Source organism: Sinocyclocheilus anshuiensis, unplaced genomic scaffold (assembly GCF_001515605.1).
Source record: "Sinocyclocheilus anshuiensis isolate Anshui unplaced genomic scaffold, SAMN03320099.WGS_v1.1 scaffold496, whole genome shotgun sequence".
NCBI classification, from domain to species: Eukaryota; Metazoa; Chordata; class Actinopteri; order Cypriniformes; family Cyprinidae; genus Sinocyclocheilus; species Sinocyclocheilus anshuiensis.
The window spans coordinates 701,023-717,726 of NW_015555736.1; the positions used below are offsets into that span (position 1 = coordinate 701,023).

Consider the following 16,704-nt stretch of genomic DNA (forward strand, 5'->3'; position numbering starts at 1 on the left):
AGAGAGAGAGATGCAGAGTGTGTGCAGAGCAGGGGGACGTGAGGAACAGTATTAAGAACAGCTGCTTTAGAACATTGATTTTGAAACTTGTGAATCCATTAGAATCGTTAGAAGACAGAATCGTGATTCATATATGAATAGATTTACGTGCACCCCTAGTTTTCTCTTCCACTTCTCTAAAGCAGCGCAGCATGGCCTCGCCCCCTTTGCTGCCTTTTCCCGAGGGCGGGGTTTAACTGGGTTTGTGATTCACAAACCCGGGAAGTAACTCATTGTAGTCCCTACCAGCCATTTTTGTAGGCATTAAACCGGCAGAATTTTAAAAGACGATATCTCCATTTGCATTGAACTTTCAGCTTCGTAACTTTGCAGATATTTTTTATGCTCAAACAGCAACATTACACACTAACTAACGTTAAAAAAGTGAAATCGCAATCAACCACCCCTTTAAGTTTGACCGTTTTAGACTTCAATTTGTATTAAATATTATATTATTAAGCAGATTTTGAAATACTTTTTTTGTTGTTTTAATTTTAGGAAGTTTAAGGTTTAAGAAACCATAAAGTTCCAAACCATGTTCATATTTTATGCGATTTCTTCTAGCGCAGTTTTGATGAAACGTAGCAGCAAACTTCTCACTGTTTTCACTAGTCAGTCACTGTAAACATGTTAATTTTTACACTGGATTGCACTTATTTAATTAAAACTGAAAGTACATACTAGATTAGCAGAAGATTGCACTCTGTAGCTCTGTTTAATACAAGGTTTGGACAAAAGTATTTTTTATTTTTTTGTGTTGTATATTATAATTAACGATTAGTAATAGGCTGTATTGCTGTGATGGATTAATACAGAAAATACAACTTTTAGACACACTGTTATTAAATACTACTATTTACCAGTAATAGTGACTTTTGGATGACTTGCCGTGTAGAGGAATACCATAAAAGTATAAATTGTTTTGGTGAAACATATTGTGATATTCTTGAATACATGACCTGCGTTATTAGAAATTTTGAATGATGGAGATGATTTGTCATGGCCAGGAAGCTGTTGTTTGTGAAGGATTCTTAAGATTTTCTTGTTGCCTGCAGTAATGCGAGGAGGTGGCCCCTAATGATTGATCCTCAGGGCCAGGCTAACAAGTGGCTGAAGAACATGGAGAAATCCAACAGTCTCCACGTCATCAAGCTCAGTGATGCTGACTTTGTGCGCACATTAGAAAACTGCATCCAATTTGGCACTCCAGGTGAGAAATACTGACAGCTTTTAAACTTTATGACAGCAGTATTCGGAAAATGCAAATAAAGCTTACTTTTATAATACTCTAAAAATCTTAATATTGCTCATTGTCAGGCATTATCAAACAGCGTGGTTGACAATCAAGCCATTTTTTTTTTCATTTTGATCAAATCAAACTTAAAAATTAATGAAGGAAGAAACAATATCAAAAAGTTCTCTCAGGGTGCAATACCAGTATTTCTCCCCAGGGGTCCCCCTCCACCATGGAAAACAAGCGCAAATCACTGATCCACAAAAAACATGTGCATCCAATGCACACATTGTCTCTCTTTCCCTGGAGCAGCATTAAGCCTGAAAGCACAATTTGTCTAATTTTACATTTGCAAAGAAGGCCCAGGGGTGGACCCAAAATGCAACATGAGATACGCAAATGAGCCGAGTAACCTGGCCTTAGGTGCCTATGTCTTCCATCCTCAGCTCCTCCCCATCGGTGCTGCTCTAGGATGAAAGGCAGCTTGCGTAGGCAGGCCAGTGCTTAGCTGTCTCAGGTGGATTGTTTTGTTACCATTCTCCTCTAGGAGTTGCATTGAGTTTATTTATTAATTTCGTTGTTGTTGTTGTTGTTTTTCTGCTGCACTCATTCAGTTCCCACTTCTACTACCTGACTATTTTTTTGTGAGGAGGTCAAATAAATGCTTCTGCAGATCTCTGTTTTTTGTTTTGTTTTGTTTTATTGTAATTTTCGGTTTGGTTTAACTGTAATCATTCATCTCTTGTGTATTATAGTATTGCTGGAAAATGTTGGGGAAGAACTGGACCCCATACTTGAGCCCCTGCTGCTGAAACAGACTTTTAAACAGGGTGGCAGTGTCTGTATCCGGCTGGGAGATTCCACTATTGAATATGCTCCAGATTTCCGGTTTTACATAACAACCAAGCTACGAAATCCACATTATTTACCTGAGGTCTCAGTTAAGGTGAGTCTGCTTTACTGGTAAAGTTAGAGTGACCATACGTGCCATTTTCCCAGGACGCGTCCTGGGAAAATGGCACGTATGGTCACCCTAGGTAAAGTCACACACGGATACACTCAAACATTTGTCTGCTTCTAAACAAGGTCATATAAGATCGATCATCTAAATAAAAATATGATGTTAGTCATACTGTATCAAACATGCAATTAATCAAACACTCCTAAGCACGCACGCTTACTGACAGCTCTATATGGGCTGGATGAATAAACCCAGATTGCTACAATGAACCAGAATGTATGCTACCATTCAAAAGTTTGTGGTTGATAGAATTTCTTAATGTTTTTGAAAGAAGTCTTATGCTCAACCAGGCTGCATCTATTTTACAAAAATACAGTAAAAACTGTAATATGTAATATTGTGAAATATTATTACAATTTAAAATAACCCTTCTATTTTAATAATTATTTTAAAATGTAATTTATTCCTTTGATGGCAAAGTAGAATTTTCAGCAGCCATTACCTTCAGTCTTCAATTTCACATGATTCTTCAGAAATCATTTTAATATGCTGCTAGTATATTAAATACTGCTTTTTTTTCATGACACATAAAAAAGCATCTAGCTATGTCATTAGAACATAGCCTATTCTACCTGTTCTATCAAAAACTCATAAACATGCACACAGGGCCGTCCTTAAGAGGGTGTAACTGGTACGGTCGCACCAGGCCCCGTGCTTGAGGGGGCCCCGCGGCAAACGGACCGAGGGGGACAAGCTGTACTTTGTCTTAAAGTGTTACAGGCAGTCTACATGAGCAGTGGCTAAAATTAAAGGGGAAGTGTGTAATTTATTTGCCACTAGGGTCATCAAAGGCAATTGCAAATTGGTTTTCCTGAACACACCCTTAATCTGACAAATAGTCATGCCCTAAATCAGTCAATATTACTGTGTCAGGCTGGTCTGGATGCTTGGAAAAAATTGAAATACCTGGATTCTGTAGCTGTTTCCTTCACAACTATAGAGTAAACTCCTTAATGAGCCTGAGATATAATTTCCCTTTTAGGATGAGCATCTAGTGTTCACAACAGGATAAAACAAATGATACTGTTGTGGAAGATAAGGATTACCATTCTTCATACCACAAAATGTGTTGCACCGCACTCACATGTGTCTTAGCCAGTAATCAGAGAAATATTAGGCCTGATATTAGCAAGCAGTCACAAAATCTTGGAGGATATCATTTACGTTAGTTCTGTGGTTGGTTATGCCATATCCACAAAGCCTTATGATTCTCTTGCAAATAATAAACACAAGGGTCTGTTCTCATTAAAAATAGGATTCTAAGAACAGCCGCCTCCAGCACTCTCAGTGTTTTTTTATCCTGTTCTGTTCAGGTGACCCTGTTGAACTTCATGATCACCCCAGAGGGGATGCAAGACCAGCTGCTGGGCATTGTGGTGGCCAGAGAGAGACCTGACCTTGAAGAGGAGAAACAAGCCCTCCTCGTACAGGGGGCTGAGAACAAGAGGTACCACCCAGAAACATAATTAACCTGACAGTTTAGTCCTGTGGGTTCCTCACTTAAAATATTGTCTATAAAAGCAAGACAAGTTGGGTAAATAATGATCTCCTTATGAAGTGAGGGCATAGAGCAGCATGCAGTGCAGTCATGTAAAAAAATGAACAGGTATAGTACATTTGTGTGTGTTTAACCATGTACTTTCTCTGTCTTTTCTTTGTAGGCAGCTGAAAGAAATAGAGGATAAAATCTTAGAAGTGCTCTCTGCCTCAGAGGGGAACATTTTAGAAGATGAGACTGCTGTTCAGATCCTCTCATCTTCTAAGGTTCTGGCCAATGAGATCTCTGAGAAACAGGCCATTGCCGAGGTTACTGAGCTGAAGATTGATCAGACACGTTTGGGCTACACCCCAATTGCTGTCCACTCTGCTATTTTGTTTTTCTCCATCGCTGACCTGGCCAACATCGAGCCCATGTATCAGTACTCTCTAACATGGTTCATCAACCTCTTCATCCTGTCCATTGATAATTCCCAAAAAAATGACATTCTCAAACAAAGGTACTCTGTCACTACAGATATTATATTAAAATTGTGTCTGTTATGTAATTGGACATTTCATGTTTTATATCATGCTTTAAAAAGTCAAAGTTGCAGCTATAAGGCACTTTGAATATCTAGCTCACATTGACACTTAAAAGGATAGGTCACTCAGATGAAGGGTCTATAATAATTTACACATTCTAATGTCGTTCCAAACTTCTGTGACCTTCTTTCTTTTGTGAAACACAGAATGCACTTTTTTGTTTTGTTTTTTGTCCATACATTGAAAGTCACTGGAGGTCTAATGATGTTTTGTACCCCGCTGACTTTCATTATATGGCCAAAAACAGTCGAAACATTCTTCAAACTCTCTTGTGTTCCACAGAAGAAACAAGGTCATACAGGTTTTGGAATGACATGATGCTAAGCAAATGATGACAAAGCATTCACTTTTGAGTGAACTATCCATTTAAAGGCATTACATTTTCCAGAGAGATTATCTCTGACATGGGTTCTGTGGTATACTGGATATCTAGCATGGGAAGGCTTTTTTACAAAAGAATGTGAAGACATTGTTTCCCTGTATGACTGTTTACCGTCAGCACTGTCTTACTAGGGCAGTATGGCGTTCTGATGTGAGTTTGATAGTTGAGAGCTGTGGGAATACTATGACACTTCAGCCCAGGGCAGAATCCTCTGGTTAAAAGAACACAGTGCCAATTCTCTAGAGGACAGAGACACCAAAACCAGATCTCTAAAACTTAAGAGAGTGCCTTTTAAAACTCTGCTACAGTAGCAGCAGGTGATCATTTAATACTTTACTGTGTTAAAGTATTAAATAAATGTGTTTATTTAAAGTGACATTTACAAAAAATCTAGTTTAGTGATTCTCAACCTGGTGGTGGCCGGGACCCACTGGGGAAGTGGTTCTCGACCTTTTTGACTCCAGGCCACCACACTGTCCATAGAAATATTCAAAGGACCCATGACTTTTCCATTTTTTGTGATTTATTGGATAAGGATTGTTTTTTTTTCACAGTTTTTACCCAATATAGAGCTTGCCATAACCAGAAAAATTGTATATTAATTATAAAAATACCGGGGTATGTAAATTAACATAATCTTAATTAAAATGCAAAAACACAGAAACTGACAACATATTTTTGTGTTTATTTATTTTTATTACAGCAGAAGTACCAGATATACATATCATCTTAAATAAGAGGCCTTGGAGTAAAAAAAATAAAAATAATTAGAACCACTCATCTAGTCAATAGACACCAATATGATGATCATAAATTGTAAAATCTACAGTATAAGGATATTGATATATTCCATTGATGATAGAAAGCAATAGGAAAGCTTTTATAGCAAACATACTTATATGATTAGTAGTAGTCTTAAAAATGTGTATTACAGGTTCAGTGTACATCAGATCACTCAAACTATGTTTTCTTTGACTTTTCTTTTGATGCTTTCAAAATGCTTCTCAACGAACTGATTTCTGCCACGCTTTCTCTGTGTATTTAGACTCCAGATTCTGAAGGACCATTTTACATACTCGCTTTACGTCAACGTATGTCGCTCTCTGTTTGAGAAGGACAAACTGCTCTTCTCCTTCTGCCTCAATGTCAACCTACTCAAACACAACAAGCTTGTGAGTAACTGCCTCCACTCGCACACAGCTGTGATTTATTGAATCAATAAGCTAAGGCAAGACAGTACTTCATCTGATAAATAAGAGTAAGAATGAAGAGGTTACTCTCACACAAGGCCTCTTAAGGTTAATGACTTGCATGCATCAGTCTGACAATGTTTATATCATCCCTATTTTAAATGATCCTGCAACATTCGTCCACATAAACACGAGTTTAACCAGTTTAATCGAAGTTTAAGTGATTTATAATGTTCTTCACACTGGCTCTCCATGCCTGAGCTGTTACACAAGTTGCAAGTGTCTATCATCCATTTATTTTGCTGTCAGTAGTTTTGTCAGCTCCTGAATCAAGTGGTGTGGGGGCGATGCACCAGTACATTTATTTTCATAGACTGCGGCTTTTCTGGTGGCATCTTTAAGACTCATTCACTGTTACTCTCTTCTTTTGAATTGGATATTTAATCAAGCACAACTGCTGAAAAACAAACTGTATCGAGACTAAGTGAAGGAGAATTTTCATTGCAGATATAACTGAATGACATTATGCATGGACAATTTTCTCTGTTCCTCTCTCTTTCAGGTGGATGAGAAGGAATGGCGTTTTCTCCTGACAGGCGGTGTGGGTCTGGATAACCCTCATTCGAACCCCTGCACCTGGCTGCCTAAGACATCCTGGGATGAGATCTGTCGATTGGATGAGATGGAGCGCTTTAAAGGCCTGCGGAAAGACCTGGCTCGACTCCGGGAGGGCTGGAAAGAGGTTTACGATAGCAAGGTGCCATTGAGATTAAGCACACACTATTTCTTTCCTGCTCAGCGGTGTGAAATGGACAGGGGAAGTATGAAAGGAACACCAGATTTTTCATTTTATGGTCTGTGTGTGTGTTCTGCAGGACCCCCACCACACTGCTTTCCCTTCAGAGTGGCAAGATAAACTAGGACAGTTCCAGAGGATGCTGGTTATAAGATGCTTACGGCCAGACAAGGTAAGGATCTTTCTATTGAGTTTACGATTACACCTTGGATTGGATCAGGAAATAAAATGGTCTGGAATTCTGTCTAAAATTGAATTATTAACTAATTATACATCAGAAAGACTTATACGCAACCATTCAAAAGTTTGAGAACATTTTTTGAAGGAAATTAAATTAATACTTTTATTCAGAAAGGATGCATTAGGTTGATCAAACATGAATGTAAAGACATAATGTTACAAAAGAAGGCTGCTAACAATTCAGCTTGGCCATCACAGAAAACAGTAATCTTAAATTGCAGTAATATGCCACAATATTTATTTTTTTTACTGTTGTGTTTGTTAGATGTAATACTGTGTAGTACAAATGTAAGAATTTGTGTATGAATATTGTTTAGTACTCACTAAGAATTCACATTTGGACTTAGACCTTGTCTCTACCCATCTCAGATTGTTCCCATGGTTCAAGAGTTTGTGTCAGAAAACTTGGGGCAGCAGTTTATTGAGGTGCCACCCTTTAATTTGGCCACGGCTTTTGCTGACAGTCACTGCTGCGCTCCACTCATCTTTATCCTGTCTCCGGGATCAGATCCCATGGCAGCACTGCTCAAGTTTGGTGAGGAACAGGTATGGACAATTAAATCTCTGTAGATTTTTGGGTTTTGGTTCATTGTTTTGCATTTGTAATTTTTTTAAAGGGGTGGTTGACTACTTTTTTTCTAGGCTTGATTGTGTTTATGGGGTGCAGTCTAACGTGTTAATGCTTCGTTTAAAAAAAATAAACGCATTATTTTTCACATAATTTACCTTTATTCTACACCGCTCTGTCCCTTCTCCTGTGAACGCTCTGATGATTTCCTGGTTTTATGAAGCCCCTCCCTCAGAAATACGCGATGGGCTCAGATTGGTTAGCTGGCCCAGTGTGTGTGATTCGCTAAACGGCCGAGTGCAGTCCAGAAACGTAACACCCCTCACCTCAGTGGCATGTGCTCCGGTTGTATTGTAAACAATGACATCGTCAATATTGCTTATCAATTTGAGCCCGATTGAGACCCAGAGAATATTAGTGAAAAGGATCGAGCAGAACCTGTGCAAGCACGGCCCTTACAGGACGTTTCAGAATGGTATGTTTTTTTGTTTGTTGTTGTCTCATACTTTTAGACACGCTGTTATTTGTAAATGCTACTGCTTATGTTAGCTTCTAATATATGGTTTTTATCCTGATTAAAGTTTTAATACAGCAGAATACATGATTGCGTTGTAGCATTTTTGTAAAGTAATTGTTTACTTTGTAACAGTAAGAAGTGTTTGCCAGCAAGTATGCGCTCGCTACCATGGCAACCGCATGCGCATCCATGTTTAACGCTTCTCGTAGCTGTGTGAAAAATATCTGTCTGCCTATACACATAAAGTGTAAAGTTGGAACACAATTCATTGATGGAGCTGACGAGCTGATGATCTGAATGAGAGAGAGAGAGAGAGAGAGTAATGCAGAGCGAAGACAGAATCGCGATTCATATATGAATAGATTTTTTGTGCACCCCTAGTTTTGACGGCATGGCAACAACTCTTTCTCTTCTCTAAAGCCGAGAACACACTACACGATTGTCATGCCGAATGGAATTTGGTATTGATAACTGATCGTGCCCAGTCGGACCGGGTCTGTTCCAGTTGGGCTCAGTCGCTGTTTGCAGGAAAGAGTAGACTACAATGTTCTGACTCAGACTGTAAGTACGTTTTCATTTTAAGGATTTGCCACTGATGATTCAAACGCGAGTTTTGAGCACTGTAGAGTAGCGCTTGTTGTTTTATGTAAATTTCAGGGTTTGTGATGTCACCAACCCAGGAAGTAGCTTGTTGTAGTCCCTACCAGCCATAACTGTATGCATTAAACTGCCATAATTTTAAGAGACAATATCTCCGTTTACATTGAACTTTCAGCGTCGTAACTTTGCAGATATTGTTTATGCTCAAACAGTAACATTACACACTAACTAAAGTTAAAAAAGTGAAATCACAATCAACCACTCCTTTAAGGGTTTTGGTTTGTTATGTGTGATGTCTTGTGTGAAGGGTTATGCTCTTCTATTGTTAACACACCATGTCTGCCTTTTTGTTCAGGGTTTCACAGGCAACAGACTGACCTCCCTGTCTCTGGGACAAGGTCAGGGCCCCATCGCCATGGGCATGATTGAGACTGGCGTCAAGGAGGGAACCTGGGTGGTTTTACAGAATTGCCACCTGGCCACCTCTTGGATGTCCACCCTTGAGCGTGTCTGTGAGGTAGTACATAAAGATTAGATGATCCAAACATGATGGGATGGTAGCTGTTCATAGTCAATGTGTGCATGTCTACTACATAAAACAAGGTCCACCAATGGAAATGAAGCAGCACTTTGACTTTCTGCAGGAGCTGAATCCAGATACCACTCACCCAGATTTCCGCTTGTGGCTGACCAGTTACCCCTCTCCCAACTTTCCCGTGGCTGTACTGCAAAACGGAGTCAAAATGACCAATGAGGCTCCCAAGGGGCTGCGCTCCAACATCATCCGTTCTTTCTACATGGACCCCATATCAGACCCTGAGTTCTTTGACAGTAGCTCAAAGCCAGTAGGTCCTTCACAGAGGGTTTTTAAAGTGCTCTCAATATGATGCATATCCTTTGATGGTCTTAATGTTTATTTTTGAACTCCATTATGTGTAAGAAAAGTGGCATCTGTTTGTGTGTTTTCAGGCTGTCTTTAAGAAGCTGCTGTTCAGCCTATGCTTCTTCCACGCCTTGACCCAGGAGAGGAGAAAATTTGGTCCTCTAGGCTGGAACATCCCTTATGAGTTCAACGAGACAGACCTGCGGATCTCAGTCCAGCAGCTACAAATGTTCTTGGACCAGTATGAGGTGAGATCACACATGTACCTGTCTCGTCTTTGTATTCACACACAAACAAATTTCCTTTTACTGTTCTTGAAACACACACACACACTCTTTACGTCACCCTCTTCCTTTTCATGCTTTCCAGCGCGCCCCTTTAAACCACCCCTAAAAAAAGAGCATTCTTGACATTTTCCCAACTTCAGAGAAGCACTCCTCATACTTCCCTTCCTCCTTTCAAAACAAGCAGACTGCACAAACTGATCAAGAGCCTCCCTGAATGCTCTGACATTTCTCCTGTGCTACGGAGTGCCACCCACTGCATTAGCAAGGGAAATTTCAACGGGAAATGTCACAATCCTGCCACTCCTCTGTCCATCTTTTCATATCCCGCCTGAAGATCGTTATATCGAACCCACCAGCCTGACATGCACCTCCACTTAATAAAAAAGAGCCTTTGTTGAGCGCCCATGCTTTTAAAACACATGAAAAGGTTGTTGTTGGGTTTTTCTTTTCTTTTTTTAAAGCAATCTAAACAATAGGGTGAAAAAGTTGGGGCACAGCCCTCACCATGAGTCATGGTCAAAATGATGTAGTCACGCTATTCAAAAAATATATAAATAGCACTCATGATAAGTAAGGTGATTCATAATCATGAGGAATCAAACATCTCTTGTTTTTGATAAATTAGCTTCACCTCAGTCCAAAAAGAGCTGAGTTGCAAAAATGGTTCATCATGGAAGTGGATTTGTCATCTGTTCCCTTTAAGTGGTTCCGATTACTTAGTCTGACCATCCCAAGATTTATCCACCATGTTATGTATAGTTCATATTATTAAGTTCAGTTTTGGTTATATGGTAATTTCACTCGTTTTGTTTGTTCTTATTAGGAGATCCCTTTTGATGCTCTTCGCTACATGACAGGAGAGTGTAACTACGGAGGTCGTGTCACAGACGACTGGGATCGCAGAACCCTGAGCACAATCCTTTCCATCTTCTACACCCCCGAGATCATTGACAATGCTGATTACAAGTTTGACCCTAGTGGCCTGTATTACTCACCACCAGAAGGAGATGTAAGACACACTATGTACAGCATATTCAGTCTGTCATATTATATGTCCATTCAAAAGTTTGAGGTTGGAAAGTTTTTTTAATTTTTTTGAAGGAAGTTTCTTATGCTCATCAAGGTTGCATTTGTTTGATCAAAAATACAATAAAAACAGTAATACTGTGAAACATTATTACAAATTAAAATAACTGTTTTGATATATTTCTATTTTGATATATTTCAAAATTTAATTTATTCTTGTGATGACAAAGCTGAATTTTTAACAGCCATTATTTCAGTCTTCAGTGTCACATGATCCTTCAGAAATTATTCTAATATGCTAATTTGGTGCTCAAAAAATATTTCTTATAATTATCAATGTTGAAAACAGTTCAAGTCAAGTCAAAGATTATTTCTATCTTAAGTTTAAAAAAAAATACAATAAATATAGTATAAAACGTCCTATGAAAATGACACAAAAAAGACAAGAAACTGAAAGAATATCAATATACTTTTCAGTGGATTGAGCAGATTTTTTTTTAGAATCATCAGATGGATACAGCAGAGTTGATTAAGTTATCAATCCTTAAAGAACACATTTTATAGCTCAAAAAGCTTGTTTGAAAACAGTTCAAGTCAAGTCAAAGATTATTTCTATCTTAAGTAAAAAAAAAAAATACAATAAATATAGTATAAAACGTCCTATGAAAATGACACAAAAAAGACAAGAAAATGAAAGAATATCAATATACTTTTCAGTGGATTGAGCAGATTTTTTTTTAGAATCATCAGATGGATACAGCAGAGTTGATTAAGTTATCAATCCTTAAAGAACACATTTTATAGCTCAAAAAGCTTGTCCAGTTCTAGAGGGGTTATGTCAGACAAAATTTCCACAGCTGACATTAAAGCTAGTTCAATATTTCTGTCATATAAAATTCAAAGAGATTCTCTACAGAGATAACGCCAGAAACCAAACTGAACTAAGGCTTCATTTTCCATCCTTCATCATATTTCCTTCAAAAGAAGACCATATGCACCTCTGCAAGCCGAGGTTTCTCATTCAAAACAAAGCCTAAGAGGAAGCAATTATAAGAGAAAACGACAATTCTGGTCTTTGTACAAGCTCAGTCAAGGTGTTTGTCAGCTCGTGGGTCAGAATCCCTCCCACATTATACGGCTGTGTTTAAAATGCCTACAGATATAATTGACTTTGGTAAACAAAAAAACATGCATCTTTTGGAGAGGCTTTGGGCTGCCTCTTTATGAAAGTTCTGAAAAGGAATTATGAGCTATAAGTTCAATAACTAAACAGCGGGTTGCTGCCAGTGGTGATGTCTGATTTATTTGCGAGCACATGTATAATCTATGCCCAATTTTATTTGGCATTTTCTCTCAAAATCTTTTATTCATGAATGTCATTTGCATAGCCATTATTATAAATGTCAGCAATCTCAAGGGTAGCCTGTTTTAAGTGCATGCCATTATTTAGCATCACCATCATGGATTTAGTATTGCATTAAGAAGCTGATTGTTTCCTTTTCAGTATAACAGCTACACTGAGTACACCAAGACACTACCTCTAAATCCCTCACCTGAAATCTTTGGCATGAATGCCAATGCTGATATTACTAAGGACCAAGTGGAAACACAGCTGCTGTTTGACAGCATTCTTCTCACTCAGGTGCATAAACACATTTTGATTATTGGTGCAAAGTAGCTAGTTTAAAGTAGCTCTCAAAGTACTATAATGACCTATTTGATGTTTGTAACGGTTTGAGTACATTTTTTGCCCCATTTCTTCCTCACAGTCCCGTTCTTCAGGTGGCAGTGCTGCATCTTCAGATGACATGGTGTACGAGGTGGCTGCAGACATTCTCAATAAACTTCCTCAAGATTTCGATACAGATGCTGCCATGCGCAAGTACCCCACCAGCTACAACCAAAGCATGAACACAGTGCTGGTGCAGGAGATGGGACGATTCAACAAACTCCTCCAGACTATCCGGGATTCGTGTGTCAACATCCAGAAGGCCATCAAGGTCAGAACATGAGCAAAACCACTGTGAAGGTTCGGCACTTCTATCGATCATGTTTCCAGGTTTCCAGGCACAAATTGTACTCCAATTTTTGCAGTTAGCCACATTCAGTTAGCTTTCAGGAGTATATTCCCAATATTTTTTGGGGGGAAAGTTGTATTTTATTCTAAAAGGCATGATGGTTTTGTTTGCGTTGATCCGTTGTTTCAAATTAGCACAATTTTTGAATTATGCTACTATTTCCACACAAACCTTTATATATGTAGAAGCAATGCAAACTAAGAAAAGTTTTTGAACATTCACTCCCTGCTGAAAGATACGAGGAAAATTCATTGTGCCCCAGGGCATGTCCTAATGCTGTGCAATCCAGCTGAGCCTCCTTGTCCTTTAGTTTGACTGACAGCTCTGATCCCAGTTAGCATTACCGCCCCGCAGGGTGAGATGGATGCTGAGATCTGATCACAACCCTGGCTTTCATTTACACATTGTGAACCCTTATCCTATAATCTAACCCCTTTATCTTTCCTGACTACAGCTTGATTTCTGCTCTGAGGAACCTCTCTCCTTTACCCTTTCATTATCATTTATGATCATATATCTCTATACCACATCAAATACAAACCTTTGAAACCAGCACTTAGAAAGACATAAAGAAAAGGACGACGTAACTTTTCCCTAGAAGGGAAAATGGCAATATACTGTAAATATGACTGCTATGAGGAATGTACACAGGTGTCATGTTCTTGCAAATGTGCTCAGATTTTTTTTAACCAAGTTGATTTTGAGTGATACTGTATTTCTAAAAAAGAAAATAAAGAATAAAAAAGAACACTCTTGATAATTTAAAACAATCAAGGTAAAAGGACACAAAACCAATGAATGAATGCATGTGTGTCTTGGCATAGGGTCTGGTTGTCATGTCTGCTGAACTTGAGGAAGTTGTAAGCAGCATTCTAAAGGGTCGCATCCCTGCCATGTGGATGAAGAAGTCGTATCCCAGCCTTAAACCACTGGGAAGCTACATCAATGATTTTCTTGAAAGACTCCAGTTTTTACAGGTAAACTCTGTAGTCATAAAGCATGTATAGTAGAATACTTTTCATTCTACCATAATTTGTGCCCTACACACTTTTGTCATGTGGAAATCACAGTAATCACTCAGTTTTGAGTTTTAAAGGCTACAGTCATTTAATACTCAGTTTGGTGTCTGTAAGATGTTAAAAAAAAAAATAAAAATAAATAAAAATACTTTTATTAAACAAGGATGTATTAAATTTACCAAGAGCTACAGTAAGGAAATTTACATAATAAGATTTACGTATATTTCAAATAACTGCCATATGAATACAAATGCTATATAAATACATTTTTGGATTCCACAAACACAGTCTTGTAATAATAATGTAACCACAATACATCATAATAATTTATAGTGATTCATTCAAAGTCTTTACTTCAAATCGATTGTTTTCCAGTGAGTTGTTGGGAGACTAAAATGCAAATTCATACATAAAGCAGTTAAAGCAGAAAGCATTCTAGTGTGCATTGTGAGCCACGGGAAAAACACATGAAATGCAGCTGACGTACTGTCTCATTCAGTGAGCTCAGATTACAACACTGCTTCTGCAAAGGACTGAACTGTAAATGTATTATACAAGTACCCTTCCTTTCAATAAAATAAAAAAATAAAACTTTGAGCCTGTTACATTCCAAAGGCTTCTTTTTGGCCCTCAAGTTATGCCTCTAGAATTAGTTGTGACTGCTTGTGTTTCTTGATTTTGGTCTTTAATATCAGTATCATCTGTGTCATCCATACAGGGTTGGTATGTGGATGGCACGCCTGCAGTATTCTGGATGTCCGGGTTCTTTTTCACTCAGGCCTTCCTCACTGGAAGCCAGCAGAATTACGCCCGAAAATACACCATCCCCATTGACCTGCTCAGCTTCGACTTTGAAGTCATGGAGGACAAGGAACACAAAAACCCCCCAGAGGATGGTGAGAAAGACAAAGAGGGAGTACTGACAAGCATGAAATGTAAAATATATGAGAGGGAAATGGGTAACAAGTGACAAAAGGGAAGAGAGACGCACAGTTTCATTAACCCCTCGCCGCGTCTGAGTGCCATCAATCAGAGTCAACATTACAGTGCTCTGACATCAGACCCCTGCTGCTCTTTCATCAGTACATGATGAGCATCTCTCCAGAGGAAACCCATCTCTCTGAGGCCATCACACACTGCATGAGGCTGTTTATGAGTGTCTTTGACTTTAACAGATACTTTGTTGTGTCTACTTTATTTTTTATAGTTCAGTCAGTCAGTGTATAAAATGGGATGGGTCTTTAGTTAGTGTGCATTTGTGTGCAGGGGTGTAAAGTACTTTATTATTCAAGTATTATTTTGAGGATTTTCTACTCTTAAATTTTTAATGGCAAAATTATACTTTAAGTACATTTTTTGCAGCTCCTCGTGTCTTAAATATTTGAGCTTACAAGCCAATCAAACTACGCTCCCAGCTAAATTTTAACCAGTGACAGCCATTTAAGCCTGTGTCCTTGTGAAGAGACATCACATTAGTCACCACAACACACTGTTTGACCTAAAGCAGTATGTTTTAATTATAGCCATTGCTGAAGATGGATGAATGTGACTCAAGTGTGAACATGGTCAATGATCAGTCTATGTAAAATCAGCTGCTTCTGAATTTAAAGTAATTTAAGGTAACAGGTTTCATGATATTGGTTTAATGTGTGTCCTGTAGTCTTGCATAGTAGGGACATTGGGAATTGTGATTCAACAGTTTGCTTTGCAAAGTTATTTACATTCCCTATATATTTTGATTTCAACAGTCAATTTTTATAGACTAAGAAAAAAGGTTACATCCACGTTCTCATGCTCACTTCTTAAACTATATCTGTTTTTGGCTTGTTAAAGGGATAGTTCACCCAAAAATGAAAATTCTGTCATTAATTACTCACCCTCGTGTCTTGAAAAGAAATGTACCAAGGAGATCGTTAAAATAGTCCATGTGACATCAGTGGTTCAACCGTAATTTTACAAAGCAACAAGAATACTTTCACCCTATAGCACCATTTTGGAGAGTATCACATACGTAAAAAAACGTATGCTGTGTACGTTGTTTACGCTTTGATCTGAATGTAAACAACGTATCCGCATACATACAGTATGTTGTTTACGTATGTGATACTCTCCAAAATGGCGCTATATAGGGTGACGCGGAGGAGACACATTGTTGAATAAAGTTATTTTTGTTTTCTTTGCGCACAAAAAGTATTCTTGTTGCTTTGTAAAATTACGGTTGAACCACTGATGTCACATGGACTATTTTAACGATCTCCTTGCTATGTTTCTGAGCCTTGATCGTGTTAGGATCCTTGCTGTCTATGGGAGGGTCAGAGAGATCTCAGAATGCTTCAAAAATATCTTAATTTGTGTTCCGAAGATGAACGAAGGTCTTACAGGTTTGGAACGACATGAGGGCGAGTAATTAATGACAGAATTTTTTTTATTTTTGGGTGAACTTTCCCTTTAATTTTATTCTAAAATTCTCATGATGGGCTTTTACTCCGGACGTACGTTTACATAGTTCCTATAACAATGGTGGATGAACAAGCTTTTTTGGCATGTCTGCACTGCACTACTGTAACTGGGAACTATTTTAGTTATAGGAATGCCTTTTGGGGGGACTAAATTGACCCTTCACAAAGACCCACCCCCCTTCGTTACTGTTGCTATGTCCAACAATCCATGCCGCTCTCACGCCACACATTCTTACATAAGTGAAAAATACATTGCAAAGCAAAGAGTAAACTGACAACGCGC

General features: G+C 38.5%; 1 protein-coding gene across 1 annotated transcript in view; it reads left to right on the forward strand.

Moving 5' to 3' along the window:
- The window catches only part of dnah7 (dynein, axonemal, heavy chain 7), a 74,650-nt gene that overhangs the window by 55,729 nt on the left and 2,217 nt on the right, over positions 1–16,704 (forward strand). Inside the window, exons 49-64 of the mRNA XM_016466616.1 lie at positions 1,095–1,249; positions 2,029–2,219; positions 3,608–3,741; positions 3,956–4,291; positions 5,804–5,930; positions 6,511–6,705; positions 6,824–6,916; positions 7,354–7,530; positions 9,025–9,186; positions 9,314–9,514; positions 9,639–9,800; positions 10,663–10,848; positions 12,370–12,507; positions 12,635–12,865; positions 13,768–13,920; positions 14,681–14,858. Of these exons, the coding sequence (XP_016322102.1) occupies positions 1,095–1,249; positions 2,029–2,219; positions 3,608–3,741; positions 3,956–4,291; positions 5,804–5,930; positions 6,511–6,705; positions 6,824–6,916; positions 7,354–7,530; positions 9,025–9,186; positions 9,314–9,514; positions 9,639–9,800; positions 10,663–10,848; positions 12,370–12,507; positions 12,635–12,865; positions 13,768–13,920; positions 14,681–14,858 (2,819 nt within the window). The remainder of the gene's footprint in view (positions 1–1,094; positions 1,250–2,028; positions 2,220–3,607; positions 3,742–3,955; positions 4,292–5,803; positions 5,931–6,510; positions 6,706–6,823; positions 6,917–7,353; positions 7,531–9,024; positions 9,187–9,313; positions 9,515–9,638; positions 9,801–10,662; positions 10,849–12,369; positions 12,508–12,634; positions 12,866–13,767; positions 13,921–14,680; positions 14,859–16,704) is intronic.